The sequence below is a fragment of the Emys orbicularis genome, chromosome 2 (assembly GCF_028017835.1).
Source record: "Emys orbicularis isolate rEmyOrb1 chromosome 2, rEmyOrb1.hap1, whole genome shotgun sequence".
Lineage (NCBI taxonomy): Eukaryota > Metazoa > Chordata > Testudines > Emydidae > Emys > Emys orbicularis.
In genome coordinates, this window is record NC_088684.1 from 82,425,487 (window position 1) to 82,441,581 (window position 16,095).

At 45.5% G+C, this 16,095-nt stretch overlaps 1 protein-coding gene across 1 annotated transcript in view; it reads left to right on the forward strand.

Moving 5' to 3' along the window:
• Positions 1–15,664, forward strand: part of TMEM241 (transmembrane protein 241) — a 110,960-nt gene extending 95,296 nt beyond the window's left edge. The window contains exon 15 of the mRNA XM_065399764.1: positions 15,448–15,664. Coding sequence (XP_065255836.1) covers positions 15,448–15,664 — 217 coding nt within the window. The remainder of the gene's footprint in view (positions 1–15,447) is intronic.
• Positions 15,665–16,095: the final 431 nt, after the last annotated feature.

The window sequence follows — 16,095 nt, forward strand, 5'->3', positions numbered from 1 at the left end:
TTGGCCCATGCTCACTATTTAACCCTGGCGTGTGCCCCAGGAAGCTGTTTGGGCAGCCACACGGATTTCTGGCTTGCTGTGATTCCAGGCTTCACCTGGCTTGCTGATTTCCAGTCTTTGACCCCAGCCTGATTCTGAGCCTGACTCTTGCCTCCTGATTCCAGTCTGGTAACTACCTCTGATCTCTATTCTCCGACGCCAGCCTGACTCCAATCCTGACTTTTGTATATTGATCCTGGCTCTAACCATTACTCTGTTCCCTGCTCACTGACTACCGCCTCACGACCATCCTTGACTTGTTGACACCAGTCCAGCTGTGACTACTAAGCCAAACTACCTATGCCCCAGTCCCTTACAGAGAGGCACAATTCACCCCACCTTCTTTCCAGACTGACTCGGATAGGCTTTCCTGCAGAGCTCCCTAGCCTGCAAGCAGGACTGGACCCCTCACCCCCACCCCCAGCCTTAAAGGGATAGCTTGCAATTCCAACACAGTCCAAAATACTTATAATTTTTGTTCTCTTCTGGACTCTCTCCAGTTTGTTCACATTTTTCTTAAAGTGCGGTGCCCAAAAAAGTACTCTAGCTAAGACCTCACTAGTGCCCAGTCGAGTGGAACAATTGCTTCCCATGTCTTATATACAACACTCTTGTTAATACAGCCTGGCATGTTTGTTTTTTTCACAGCAGCATCACACTGCTGACTCATTCAATTTGTGATCCACTATAACCCTCAGATCCCTTTCTGCAGTGCCAATTATTCCCCATTTTGTGTTTGTGCATTTCATTTTTCTTTCCTGAGCGTAGTACTTTGCACTTGTCATCATTAAATTTCATCTTACTGATTTCAGGCCAATTGTCTAATTTATCAAGATCATTTTGAATTCCAATCCTGTCTTCCAAAATGCTAGTGTCAGCTGCAAATTTTATAAGCATACTCTCCACTCTAGTGTCCAAGTTATCGCCTTTGTAAAGTGCTTTGAAAGCAATTAACTCTCTCTCTTAAAGAGATGTTCATACTAATGCAAACGTCATTACTCTGCCCAGCCTAGCTGAAATGGTAGTGAAAGAATGCTGTTTGACGAGAGGGAACTGCGTTGTGCCTCCGTATCACCCCCCTTAACAGTAATTTCACCAGTGTGGGAATGAAACCTTTGAAAAGTTTTGCAAGTACTTGCACCTCTGCCTACAGAAAAGGGAGAGAGGAGCTTTCTTCTAAAGAGCCATAGACGTGAAAGCCTGTCTTTCAAAGATTTTTTTTCTTTGATGGAATAACTTCATGACAATTTCCTTGGTGAATTGGAGCTCGAGCTATCCTGATCTCGTGGGAAAAACCTGATAGAACTGAAATGTACATTTTTTTTCTAGAGTTTGGTTTTTTAACTGTCCCAGAATAGAATAGAAGATGGTACCCCTCCTATAGAATTGAATGGGATGGGTTTTTTTAAAGGGGGGAGGAGAGGAACCTAAGCATTCCCTATCAAATTCTATAGGTAGGTAGAGCAATTTGTGTGAACCGTGCTAAACTTCCACAGAACAACGTTGTTTTTGTCCTGTGCTAAATTCTATAGGGCTCTTCAACAAGAGTAATTCTGATGGGGTTTACACTAGGTTTTTTCTCTTTAATAGCTTTATATTCTAATAACTATTGCTAACATTCATGTTGCCCCATGGCTGGTAGCAATGGTTGAAGCCCTCGTGTAGACAAGGTGTCAGCAGCTGGGTCTGTTAAAACCTGGATCAGTGCAGGTCTGCATCACACTGTGGTTAAAATGCTGGCAGCCTCCTATGATTTGTCTACACTAGGACTTCCACTTGTTGATACCACCTATGGAGCTACACCAATGATAGTAAAGGCGGAAAGTTTTCAAAAGAAAAATCTAGTGTAGACAAGTCCTGTGGGCTTCTCGCCACAAGACAGGAGGCAGATGTTATGGGTTGATTACAGGAGTGAGTGGTTGAGGTTCTGTGGCCTGTGAGGTGCAGGAGGTCAGACTAGATAATCATGATGGTCCCTTCTGGCCTTTAAAGTCTGAGTCTAATCCGTGTACTGGAATCTATTCACATTCATGCTTCAAAACCCACAGTATGTTACTGGTCTCTAATAGATTTACAGATTTAAGGAGGCATGATAGCTACATAGTGGTCAGCTTAAGACCTCCATTAATACTATTAACATCTTGTTGTGAAGTTGGACATGAAACTTATTTAAAAAACAGTTTGAATAAATCCTGATGGCCATTGTAAGAACAAATTAATGGTTAAACAATGGCTTTAAACTAGGTTTGACGGGGACAGGTGAGCAAAGCCCACAGGTAAGTGGAGAACATGGAGACCTGGGAGATGGGTTGGAAATAGGAGGGAGCGTGGGCTATAATGGCAGAGAGAAAGGAGGGTCAGGGCAAAACTGGGAGGCAAGATCAAATCAGGATCTTAGATGCCTATATACAAATGCGAGACGTATGGGTAATAAGCAGGAAGAACTGGAAGTGCTAATAAATAAGTACAACTATGACATTGTTGGCATCACCGAAACTTGGTGGGATAATACACGATTGGAATGTTGGTGTGGATGGGTACAGCTTGCTCAGGAAGGATAGACAGGGGAAAAAGGGAGGAGGTGTTGCCTTGTATATTAAAAATGTACACACTTGGACTGAGGTGGAGATGGACATACGAGACGGAAGTGTTGAGAGTCTCTGGGTTAGGCTAAAAGGGGTGAAAAGCAAGGGTGATGTCATGCTAAGGGTCTACTACAGGCCACCTAACCAGGTGGAAGAGGTGGATGAGGCTTTTTTTAAACAACTAACAAAATCATCCAAAGCCCAAGATCTGGTGGTGATGGGGGACTTCAACTATCCAGATATATGTTGGGAAAATAACACAGCGGGGCACAGACTATTCAATAAGTTCTTGGACTGCATTGCAGACAATTTTTTATTTCAGAAGGTTGAAAAAGCTACTGGGGGGAAGCTGTTCTAGATTTGATTTTAACAAATAGGGAGGAACTCATTGAGAATTTGAAAGTGGAAGGTAGCTTGGGTGAAAGTGATCATGAAATCATAGAGTTCACAATTCTAAGGAAGGGTAGAAGGGAGTACAGCAAAATAGAGACAATGGATTTCAGGAAGGCGGATTTTGGTAAGCTCAGAGAGCTGATAGGTAAGGTCCCATGGGAATCAAGACTGAGGGGAAAAATGACTGAGGAGAGTTGGCAGTTTTTCAAAGGGACACTATTAAGGGCCCAAAAGCAAGCTATTCCGCTGGGTAGGAAAGATAGAAAATGTGGCAAAAGACCACCTTGGCTTAACCACGAGATCTTGCATGATCTAAAAAATAAAAAGGAGTCATATAAAAAATGGAAACTAGGACAAATTACAAAGGATGACTATAGGTAAACAGCACAGGAATGAAGGGGCAAGGTTAGAAAGGCAAAGGCACAAATTGAGCTCAAACTAGCTACGGGAATAAAGGGAAACAAGACTTTTTATCAATACATTAGAAGCAAGAGGAAGACCAAAGACCGGGTAGGCCCACTGCTCAGTGAGGAGGGAGAAACAGTAACAGGAAACTTGAAAATGGCAGAGATGCTTAATGACTTCTTTGTTTCGGTCTTCACCGAGAAGTCTGAAGGAATGCCTAACATAGTGAATGCTAATGGGAAGGGGGTAGGTTTAGAAGAGAAAATAAAAAAAGAACAAGTTAAAAATCTCTTAGAAAAGTTAGATGCCTGCAAGTCACCAGGGCCTGATGAAATGCATCCTAGAATACTCAAGGAGCTAACAGAGGAGGTATCTGAGCCTCTAGCTATTATCTTTGGAAAATCATGGGAGACAGGAGAGATTCCAGAAGACTGGAAAAGGGCAAACATAGTGCCCATCTACAAAAAGGGAAATAAAAACAACCCAGGAAACTACAGACCAGTTAGTTTAACTTCCGTGCCAGGGAAGATAATGGAGCAAATAATTAAGGAAATCATCTGCAAACACTTGGAAGGTGACAGGGAATAGCCAGCATGGATTTGTAAAGAACAAATCATGTAAAACTAATCTGATAGCTTTCTTTGATAGGATAATGAGTCTTGTGGATAAGGGAGAAGCGGTGGATGTGGTATACCTAGACTTTCGTAAGGCATTTGATACGGTCTCGCATGATATTCTTATCGATAAACTAGGCAAATTCAACTTAGATGGGGCTACTATAAGGTGGGTGCATAACTGGCTGGATAACCGTACTCAGAGAGTAGTTATTGATGGTTCCCAATCCCGCTGGAAAGGTATAATGAGTGGGGTTCCGCAAGGGTCTGTTTTGGGACCGGCTCTGTTCAATATCTTCATCAATGACTTAGATATTGGCATAGAAAGTACGCTTATTAAGTTTGCAGATGATACCAAACTGGGAGGCATTGCAACTGCTTTGGAGGATAGGGTCAAAATTCAAAATGATCTGGACAAATTGGAGAAATGGTCTGAGGTAAACAGGATGAAGTTTAATAAAGACAAATGCAAAGTGCTCCACTTAGGAAGGAACAATCAGTTTCACACATACAGAATGGGAAGAGACTGTCTAGGAAGGAGTATGGCAGAAAGCGATCTAGGGGTTATAGTGGACCACAAGCTAAATATGAGTCAACAGTGTGATGCTGTTGCAAAAAAAGCAAACGTGATTCTGGGATGCATTAACAGGTGTGTTGTAAGCAAGACACAAGAAGTCATTCTTCCGCTCTACTCTGCGCTGGTTAGCCCTCAGCTGGAGTATTGTGTCCAGTTCTGGTCACTGCATTTCAAGAAAGATGTGGAGAAATTGGAGAGGGTCCAGAGAAGAGCAACAAGAATGATTAAAGGTCTAGAGAACATGACCTATGAAGGAAGGCTGAAAGAATTGGATCTTTTTAGTTTGGAAAAGAGAAAACTGAGGCCTGGTCTACACACGAGTTTAGGTCGAATTTAGCAGCGTTAAATCGAATTAAGCCTGGACACGTCCACACGACGAAGCCCTTTTTTTCGACTTAAAGGGCCCTTTAAACCGGTTTCTTTACTCCACCTCCGACGAGGGGATTAGCGCTAAAATCGGCCTTTGCGGGTCGGATTTGGGGTAGTGTGGACGGAATTCGACATTATTGGCCTCCGGGAGCTATCCCACAGTGCTTCATTGTGACCGCTCTGGACAGCACTCTCAACTCAGATGCACTGACCAGGTAGACAGGAAAAGCCCCGCGAACTTTTAAATTTTTGAATTTCATTTCCTGTTTGCCCAGCGTGGAGAGCACAGGTGACCACGCAGAGCTCATCAGCACAGGTAACCATGATGGAGTCCCAGGATCGCAAAAGAGCTCCAGCATGGACAGAACGGGAGGTACGGGATCTGCTCGCCATATGGGGAGACGAATCAGTGCTAGCTGAACTCCGTAGCAGTAAACGAAATGGCAAAATATTAGAAAAAGTCTCAAAGGCCATGAAGGACAGAGGCCATAACAGGGACGCACAGCAGTGCCGCGTGAAAATTAAGGAGCTAAGGCAAGCCTACCACAAAACCAGAGAGGCAAATGAAAGGTCCGGGGCAGAGCCGCAAACATGCCGCTTCTACGCGGAGCTGCATGCCATGCTAGGAGGTGCAGCTACCACTACCCCAACCGTGTGCTTTGACTCCATCAATGGAGAATCACGCAACAGGGAAGCGGGTTCGGGATACGAGGAAGATGATGATGAAGACAATGAAGATAGCTCACAGCAAGGAAGTGGAGAAACCGGTTTCCCCAACAGCCAGGATATGTTTATCACCCTGGACCTGGAACCAGTAACCCCTGAACTCACCTAAGGCGTGCTCCCAGACCCTGAGGGCACACAAGGGACCTCTGGTGAGTGTACCTTTGTAAATATTACACATGGTTTAAAAGCAAGCGTGTTTAATGATTAATGATTAATTTGCCCTGGCAATCGCGGCCAGTACAGCTACTGGAAAAGTCTGTTAACGTGTATGGGGATGGAGCAGAAATCCTCCAGGGACATCTCCAGAAAGCTCTCCTTCATGTACTCCCAAAGCCTTTGCAAAAGGTTTCTGGGGAGGGCTGCCTTATCCCGTCCGCCATGGTAGGACACTTTACCACACCAGGCCAGTAGCACGTAGTCTGGAATCATTGCATAACAAAGCATGGCAGCGTATGGTCCCGGTGTTTGCTGGCATGCAGACAACATCCATTCCTTATCTCTCTTTGTTATCCTCAGAAGAGTGATATCATTCACGGTCACCTGGTTGAAATGGGGCGATTTTATTAAGGGGACATTCAGAGGTGCCCGTTCCTGCTCGGCTGAACAGAAATGTTCCCTGCTGTTAGCCACGCGGTGGGGGGGAGGGGTGAAGTGATCATCCCAGAGAATTGGGGGGGTGTGGGGGGGGGTAGTTGGGTTTGTGCTGCATGTTAACCCGGAAACCGCAGCACCTCCTTTTACATTGCAAACCCATTTTAAATGGCCAACCCAACGGGTGCTTGGTATGGGAAATGAGGGCGCTACTGTTTGAAACTATTCCCACATGTTAAGAAGGTTAAAAAAGCCAAAAGACTGTGGCTTACCATGGCTGCCTGCAAGCCGAAATCTGTTGCCTGGCACTGCATGAGTGATCTCTCACACCAAACCGGCAGGCCCTCAATATAAGAGGAAAAATGCGACCTTGTAACGAAAGCACATGTGCTGTGTAATGTGAACAGCAAAATTTAACGTGAAAGAGTGTACCCATTGTTCTCTAAAATGTGTCTTTTTTAACCACCTCTTCCTTCTCCTCCACCAGCTGCAAATGTTTCTCCTTCGCAGAGGCTAGTGAAGATTAGAAGGAGAAAACGGCGGACTCAGGATGATATGTTCTCGGAGCTCCAGATGTCCTCCCACGCTGACAGAGCACAGCAGAATGCATGGAGGCAGTCAATGTCAGAGTGCAAAAAAGCACAATAGGAATGAGAGGAGAGGTGGCGGGCTGAATCGTGGGCTGAAGAGAGCAAGTGTCGGGCTGAAGAGGATAGGTGGTGTCAGCTTGCTGACAGAAGGCAAGAGTCGATGCTCCGGCTGCTGGAGCATCAAACTGATATGCTCCGGCTGCTGGAGCATCAAACTGATATGCTCCAGTGTATAGTTGAGCTGCAGGAAAGGCAGCAGGAGCAGAGACCGCCGCTACAGCCCCTGTGTAACCAACAGTCCTCCTCCCCAAGTTCCATAGCCTCCTCACCCAGACGCCCAAGAATGCAGTGGGGGGGCCTCCAGCCACCCAGTCACTCCACCCCAGATGATTGCCCAAGCATCAGAAGGCTGGCCTTCAATAAGAGTTAAAGTTTTAAAGTGCAGTGTGTCCTTTTCCTTCCCTCCTCCCCCACCCCTCCCGGGCTACCTTGGCAGTTATCCCCCTAGTTGTGTGATGAATTAATAAAGAATGCATGAATGTGAAGTAACAATGACTTTATTGCCTCTGCAAGCGGTACTCGAAGGGGGGAGGGGAGGGTGGTTAGTTTACAGGGAAGTAGAGTGAACCGGGGGGGAGGGGAGAGCGGAGGGTTCATCAAGGAGAAACAAACAGAAGTTTCACACGGTAGCCTGGCCAGTCACAAAACTGGTTTTCAAAGCTTCTCTGATGCACACTGCGCCCTGCTGTACTCTTCTAACGGCCCTGGTGTCTGGCTGCGCGTAATCAGCGGCTGGGCGATTTGCCTCAACCTCCCACCCCGCCATAAATGTCTCCCCCTTACTCTCACAGATATTGTGGAGCGCACAGCAAGCCGCAATAACAATTGGAATATTGGCTTCGCTGAGGTCTATCCGAGTCAGTAAACTGCGCCAGCGCACTTTTAAACGTCCAAATGCACATTCCACCACCATTCGGCACTTGCTCAGCCTATAGTTGAACAGGTCCTGACTACTGTCCAGGCTGCCTGTGTACGGCTTCATGAGCCATGGCATTAAGGGGTAGGCTGGGTCCCCAAGGATAATGATAGGCATTTCAACATCCCCAACGGTTATTTTCTGGTCCGGGAAGAAAGTCCCTTCCTCCAGCTTTTGAAACAGACCAGAGTTCCTGAAGACGCGAGCATCATGTACCTTTCCCGGCCATCCCACATTGATGTTAGTGAAATGTCCCTTGTGATCCACCAGTGCTTGCAGCAGCATTGAAAAGTACCCCTTGCAGTTTATGTACTCGGAGGCTTGGTGCTCCGGTGACAAGATAGGGATATGGGTTCCATCTATCGCCCCACCACAGTTTGGGAATCCCATTGCAGCAAAGCCATCCGCTATGACCTGCATGTTTCCCAGAGTCACTACCCTTGATATCAGCAGCTCTTTGATTGTGTTCGCTACTTGGATCACAGTAGCCCCCACAGTAGATTTGCCCACTCCAAATTGATTCCCGACTGACCGGTAGCTGTCTGGCGTTGCAAGCTTCCACAGGGCTATCGCCACTCGCTTCTCAACTGTGAGGGCTGCTCTCATCCTGGTATTCTGGCGCTTCAGGACAGGGGAAAGCAAGTCACAAAGTTCCATGGAAGTGCCCTTACGCATGCGAAAGTTTCGCAGCCACTGGGAATCGTCCCACACCTGCAACACGATGCAATCCCACCAGTCTGTGCTTGTTTCCCGGGCCCAGAATCGGCGTTCCACGGCATGAACCTGCCCCAGTAACACCATGATTTGCACATTGCTGGGGCCTGTACTTTGTGAGAGGTCTATGTCCATGTCAATTTCCTCATCACTCTCGTCACCACGTTGCAATCGCCTCCTCGCCTGGTTTTGCTTTGGCATGTTCTGGCTCCGCATATACTCCAGGACAATGCGCGTGGTGTTCATAGTGCTCATAATTGCCGCGGTGATCTGAGCGGAATCCATGATCCCAGTGCTATGGCGTCTGGGCTGAAAAAAGGCGCGAAACTATTGTCTGATGGAGGGTTGGAGGGAGGGGCGAGTGACGACATGGCTTACAGGGAATTAAAATCAACGAAGGTGGCTGTGCATCAGGGAGAAACACAAACAACTGTCACACAGAATGGCCCCCCCAAAGATTGAACTCAAAACCCTGGGTTTAGCAGGCCGTTGATTTCACGGAGGGAGGGGGAAGTAAATGAATACAGAACACATCTGGTCCATCTATTTTTTACATCTTAAGCTGGCAGCAGATGGTGCAGCATGACTGATAGCCATCGGCATCTTCTGGGTTCTTGGCAAAAGATGCTGTACTACGATTGCTAGCCATCATCATCAAGACGGTTCAATAGGACTGCCAGCAGGACTGAGTCTCCAGGAGACAAAACATGTCTGTCTAGGTGCCTCTGACCGAACTCACTGAGGAATACGACGACGATAGATACCAGTCGTAATACAGCATCTACTGCCAAAAGGCAAGGAGCTGCTGCTGTATAGCAATGCAGCCCCACGTCTGCCAGCACCCAGATAGCCGATGACGGCTACCAGACATACTGCACCGTCTACTGCCAAAAGGCAATTAGCTGCTGCTGTGTAGCAATGCAGTACCATGTCTGCCGGCACCCAGATGACATATGGTGATGGTGAGCTGAGCTGAGCTGAGCTGAGCGGGCTCCATGCTTGCCGTGGTATGTTGTCTGCACAGGTAACCTAGGTAAAAAGGCGTGAATCGATTGTCTGCCATTGCTCTGACGGAGGGGGAGGAGCCTGACGACATGTACCCAGAACCCCCCGCGACACTGTTTTTGCATCATCAGGCATTGGGATCTCAACCCAGAATTCCAATGGGCGGCAGAGACTGCGGGAATTGTGGGATAGCTACCCACAGTGCAACGCTCCGGAAGTCGACGCTAGCCTCAGTACTGTGGACGCAGTCCGCCGACTTAATGCACTTAGAGCATTTTATGTGGGGACACACACAATCGACTGTATAAAACTGATTTCTATAAAACCGGCTTCTATAAATTCGACCTAATTTCGTAGTGTAGACATACCCTGAGAGGGGACATGATAGCAGTTTTCTGGTATCTAAAAGGGTGTCATAAGGAGGTGGGAGAAAACTTGTTCATCTTAGCCTCTAAGGATAGAACAAGAAGCAATGGTCTTAAACTGCAGCAAGGGAGGTTTAGGTTGGACATTAGGAAAAAGTTCCTAACTGTCAGGGTGGTTAAACATTGGAATAAACTGCCTAGGGAGGTTGTGGAATCTCCATCTCTGGAGATATTTAAGAGTAGGTTAGATAAATGTCTATCAGGGATGGTCTAGACAGTATTTGGTCCTGCCATGAGGGCAGGGGACTGGACTCGATGACCTCTCGAGGTCCCTTCCAGTCCTAGAGTCTATGAATCTATGAATAGAGAAGAACTTTTATCTTATTTCAAAAGATCAGTTCTGCAAAGTGTCTGAATATCAAGTGATGGAATGAAAAGCAGAAGTGGTTGAACTTCTTGCAGTCAGTGCAATCAAAGGAAAAGAGATGAAATGTCTATACATCTCAGGAGAATGCTTGTAAAAGCAAAAATGTACTAGCAGACACGATGAATTGCATTCTGTAAGGGGAGAAACAACGCAGGGAAATTCACAGTAAAAAGCGTGAAATTAGCCAGCATAAATATTAATGGCACCAACAGCTTCCCCAATTACCTATCCTAGATAAGGCCAGAGGATGAGTGAATAGGGTCACTCAGGTGGGGTCATAAGCCCCTTCTATCACTGTTCTCCCTACTTAAGATCAGCCTCAGAATGCCTAAGGCATTTCTAAGGCACTTATTGCCCTGTCATATGTCAGTGTAATGTATTTTAAAGGCAATGGCTCACGTCTCTATCTTTCTGAAATGCTTCTTGTCAGCTTTCATTCCACATAAACTTACAACTGATCTATGTGTTAGTGCTTATTGCCAAGTGGGTAGATTAAAACACCAGCTTTTCTAAACCTCCATGAATTATATGATGTCCTGATAACAATAAGAACATAGCATTTATCAAAGATTAGATTATCTATAAAGAGCTGTAGAACAAATCTCAAAACAAAACACTTCATGGTTATGCATTTTGCTTAAAGCAATGAGGAGGCGCTGTGATGTAACATCTTGGGAATGCTTCCCCTCTGACACTGATTTTTACACCTGCGGAATACTATTGGCCTGGATGGGATTATGTCTCACTTACATCAGCGCAGATCAGAATAGAACCGGGCTCCTTGTTTCTAAAGGCATCCTGGGTTGCAGGTGAAAGCAATACACACAGTCGTGTCTTTTCAGCAGTTCTAGCAGTAGAATGTTAAGAAAACTTGCCCATAATTTTAAAGTCTGTAGACAACAGGCATGTAAATCCTCCATAAAACAGCAACTCTGAAAGGTCTGTTGGAGACAATTCCAGCTGTACTCAGCACCGAATCGGATGGCAAGGGGCAAGGAAACTCATGCCAGGTTAACTTCTTCCCAGTCCTGTAGCTGGCTGTGGTTGTTTGCCCCTGGTGCAACTTAGAGCATCCATACTTGTTCTTCTTTTCATGGGTAGAACACTACTGTAACTGTCCATACCTCTAAGTGGGCAGGAGCTGTGCCAGCAGCTGGTTATTGTAATTAGTGACTCCTGGTCATGCCCGCTTTTTTCCTAGCTATGCTGAGGGTGGGGACTAGGAGGACATAGTAGTCACTACATTAGACCTATGCCACTGGAGAGTCCCCTATACAGGGGAATGCTCAGTTAGTTGATAAAGCTAGCTTTTGGGTGTTTCCCCCCCGCCCCCACTCCTGGGTAGAGTCTGGCCCCAGGGTCTCCAGAGTAAACTCCCACATTCTAGTAAGATAGAGCACTGTGGAATCCACGCTGCTCTGCTCTGTTTTTCACAAGCTCCTGTGGAGGTGAGTAAAGAGTCAGCTAGCATAGTCCAACACATGTTCTTCAGCCTTGGAGAGCAGGCTGAGATTTACAGGCCAGTTTAGGTGTTGTATTCCCCTCACATCAAAGGCTGCACATTCCACTTGCCCACAAAATACTGTAAGATGGGAATTCGTGAGGCCGATGGTACCCAGGGGCATAATGTGCTGTCCTTGTAGAGGGAAAGCCAACCTGTCTTTTCCAACGTCCTTAATGCAGTTGGAAAAGAATAGTTCAGTCCCTTCCCTTCAGAGACCTGTATCCCACCCTCCATTATTTTTCAAGCTAAGCGGCGTCTCTGGGTCACAAACTACAACTTCCTTGGTATTAGCATGGACAAACATCAATTAATTTCACTAAACATTCACATTTTGGCCTCCAGCAGCTTTAAATGGAAACTTTCCATTTTCCTATCCACCGACACCATGGGGATCTGAATAGAGCTCAATTTTCCATTAAAGGCCACAGCCTTTGTTTTTAAAATAAATCGGACAATGCTAGATGGGTGAGGCCCACAGCTCTGGAAGCACTAAATTAAAAGGCTGACTGGGGCGACTCCCTACATAGCACCATGTCCTCTCTGTTTATCTCTAGGTCACTGAAACAATAACAAAAAGAAAACAAATTAAAGGACAAATGCTTAAAACGTAGTAGTAGGGGGGAAAATGATTGACACGGAATGAAGCAGTAAACAAGGCCTGATCACTTTTGATCCATCCACATGACTCTAGTTTTAAATTCTGATTCCCAGTCTCAGGGATTTCAGTGGGAGGTCAGCGCCTTGTTGTTTCAGGCCGTATAAATTGAACTGCTACTTTCTTCAAATAGAAAGTGTTTTTCTCTCCCACTATAGGGCTTGTATCTTTGTCATTCTTTGGGTAAGGATCTCTCAAGGCAGCTTGGAGAAAAGGTGGATTCCTGCAGGAGTAGCTTAGGGTTTGGTTTACACTTAGCTATGCTGGTATAGTCCCCGTAGCATAGATGTGGTCTATGTTAAGATTTCAAAAGAGACTAGGGGATTTAGACATCACTTCCATTCATTTCAGTTGAAGAATTGTGTTGAAATCCCCTAGAACTCTGACAAATTCAGACTAGAAATAAGGTGCAAAATCTTAACAGTGAGGTTGATTAATCATTGGAACAAGTTACCTAGGGATGTGACAGAGTCTCTGTCACTTGAAATCTTTAAATCTTTCTAAAAGATACGTTCTAGCGGAACCAGAATTTATAGGCTTGATGCAGGAAGTTCTGTGTGCCATTATTCTATGGCCCGTGTTATGCAGGAGATCAGAGCAGGTGATCATCATGGCTCAATGTATGAATATGTGAATTTTTTCTGAAGTTCAGAGGCGGAAGCTAAATTGCTGTTGATTTTACGTCAGTAATCTGTTAAACAGAGTTGGCTTTTCTCTTTGACTGGTCCATAGATGGAGCAAAGAAAGAGGGTCTGGAAGTACAGAGGCTTGACCTTTTCTCCTACCTCTGAATGAGGTCTGGTCTACACTTAAAATTTAGGTTGACATAGGCACAATGCTCTGGGATGTGAAAAATCCACACCTCGGAGTACTGTAGCTATGCTTGCCTATCCCCTGGTGTAGGTAGGTCAAAGGAAGAATGCTTCCACCTACCTAGCTACCCTCACTCAGGTAGGTAGTGTTTCTACAGTAATGGAAAAATCCCTTCTAATGCTGTTGGCTGCATCAACACTATGATGCCTGACATGTGACCTGAAAAAGAGATGGCGGCGCATGGGAGATGATTTCTTGAAATTTTGGGAAGGGGTGACTTTGAAGCATTTCCCCCCCTTTCCCCATAACTACATGTATGGGGACAGTACCAGTCAGAAATGCGACTTGTTTAGAAGGAGGGGACGGTTCATTATATGCCAGTGTCCCTGAACACAGGAGAGAGCATATCATAGTGGAATCACTTGTTTCTGGAAATTAACAGGTGGGGCCTGCAAACTGGCTAGCCAAGGTTCTATGACATAGCAAAAGATTGGTCACTGCAACAGATGTAACTCCTGGCATTTGTGCGGGTGGAATGCTGTTTGACGAGGGGGAGATACAGTCCGCCTACACCTTTGCATCACGGATACTATCTTGTCCAATGGGCAGCAAGGGCTGCATATGGCGATTTAGCACTACTAATACCGAGCTATGAGGCAATGTACTGTTAACCCTGGAGAGTGATATATTCTGTGTATTGACAGAAAAGTGAAGCTCTAGCAGCATTACAAGCTTCCCCACTAACATGAAAAATCCCTGCTCTGAAAGGGTCACCATGAGGCGAGAGGATGGTTCGCTCTCCATGCCCAGACACCTCTTGGCCGAGTCTCTCAGCTAAGAATGCCAACCAGTGCCATTCCTGTGTGCGCATTTTTATATGGCCACCTGTCCACTGGGAAATGGACTGAGACCACCAAAATAATATCACGTAGACTGCTGAACAGCCCAAGATGGCAACCGCTCACTCATAAGAACAATTAAGTAACAAAAGCTTTATATCCAGTGACCAATCCCTGAGCCATCAATTCCCCCTTGCTATTGAGTATTCGAGAAATAGTTTTTTGAGCTTTGCAGCTATTATGGTTCTACATCAGTGTTTGATTTTTCTGAATTTTTAAAAAAATTAAACAGGCCTGTTTATTACAAATATAAAATCTGAACAGGAAATGCAGAGACTCCTGTTGTTTTCATCTAGAGATAAGTTTTTTTGAGACATCCTCCCACCAAAGGTTCAGACTGTTAATTTCTGCAATTTTTCTACACATGTTCTTGGCACTTAATCTTCCATCCCTTTTAGGAGACTGTCACTCTAAATTAGCTCATATGGAATTCACCTGTTAATTGAAGTAATATATTTTGCAGTTCTCTCCATTTTTTGGTATAATTATCTTGGATAAATGTAACCAGCATACATTATATCTCAAACTTAGCATTTGATAATATGTTCCCTGGCCAGTCCATAAATATATGCTCATACTTGTCATGCTGCATGTTTCTGCATGCTGCGTTGTTGCAATAGGTTACCAACAATAAAACAGAAAAGCGGATACTCTGCGCTTAATGTTTGCCACTGTAACATGCTGTCAACATTTTAATAGGGGACTCCCACGCAAATTCCTCATCCCATAGCCTGTGTCAAACTCTGTGTCCCGGAGGGGAAGGAAGGAATGTGTTGCAGAGAGGAGGAATTTTGGGACTATTCATTTGTATTTCAATTTAAACAAATATCTTTCTCCTAACCATAGCGAGGTGGCAACAGGCTTTTACTTCTTGTTTTGTTTTGTTGTACTGTACTTAATACGTAATACGAGTTCATGACTTACACAGAACTTTTGTCCTGGAACATGTGGATAGCATAGCATGGTGTTCGGTTCGTGCAATTGGAAACATGGGTAGGATGGTATGAAGGCTTGTGAAGTGGGCCAGAGGTATCTTCTGCTGGAAATCTTTTTTTAATATCTTTGCAATTTGGTGCAATTAGTCCAGTCCAATGGTGTTGCCAACCCCCCTAGTTTTTGTTCAAGGCTTCTCTTGAAACTGGTCTGCTTGCTAGTAAGACATGACATTTCTACCCTTTTAAAATATCCTTATCTCCATAGCAGTATCACCAGAAGGGGAGGAAATCATTCCAGTCTTCTTGGCAGTTTGGTGTTGGCACTTCAACAAGGGACTCCTGGTTGCTGCCTCCTGCACATCACTGAGTTGCTGCAGGGAAGCTGTGAGATTCAGACCAAGAGGGGAGCTGCTCCACAGTATATAAGAGTTGGAGAAACAACATGTTATACTCCTGAGGGCATTCTGCACCAAAAAATTTAAAATTCTGCACACAATATTTTAAATTTCTGCAAGTTTTATTTGTCAATAAATAAAGGCAGAGGCTCCAGCATGGCAGTGGGGAGCACAGGCCACTGACTGCACGAAGGTGGGACATCACCTTGCAGCCCCCACACCCTCGGGACCCTAACTCAGCAGTGATGCTGCACCCGACCCTGACACAGCACAAGGCCTGGGCTTGCCCCAGAAACACCCTGGGGCCCTGCCCCTCTGTGCCAGGCACACCAGGTGTGGGTCAGGCAGGCTCAACCAGGCAGAATCCACAGCAGCCTCGGATGGCCATGAGAGGCAGTTACAGCTCATTCCTACAGTGCAGCTGAATGTGTGCAAATTCAATTGAGATATGGAAATGCATGACACTTGGCAGCCTTGTGTATATATAGGGCCAGATCCAAAGCCCATTGAACTCAAGG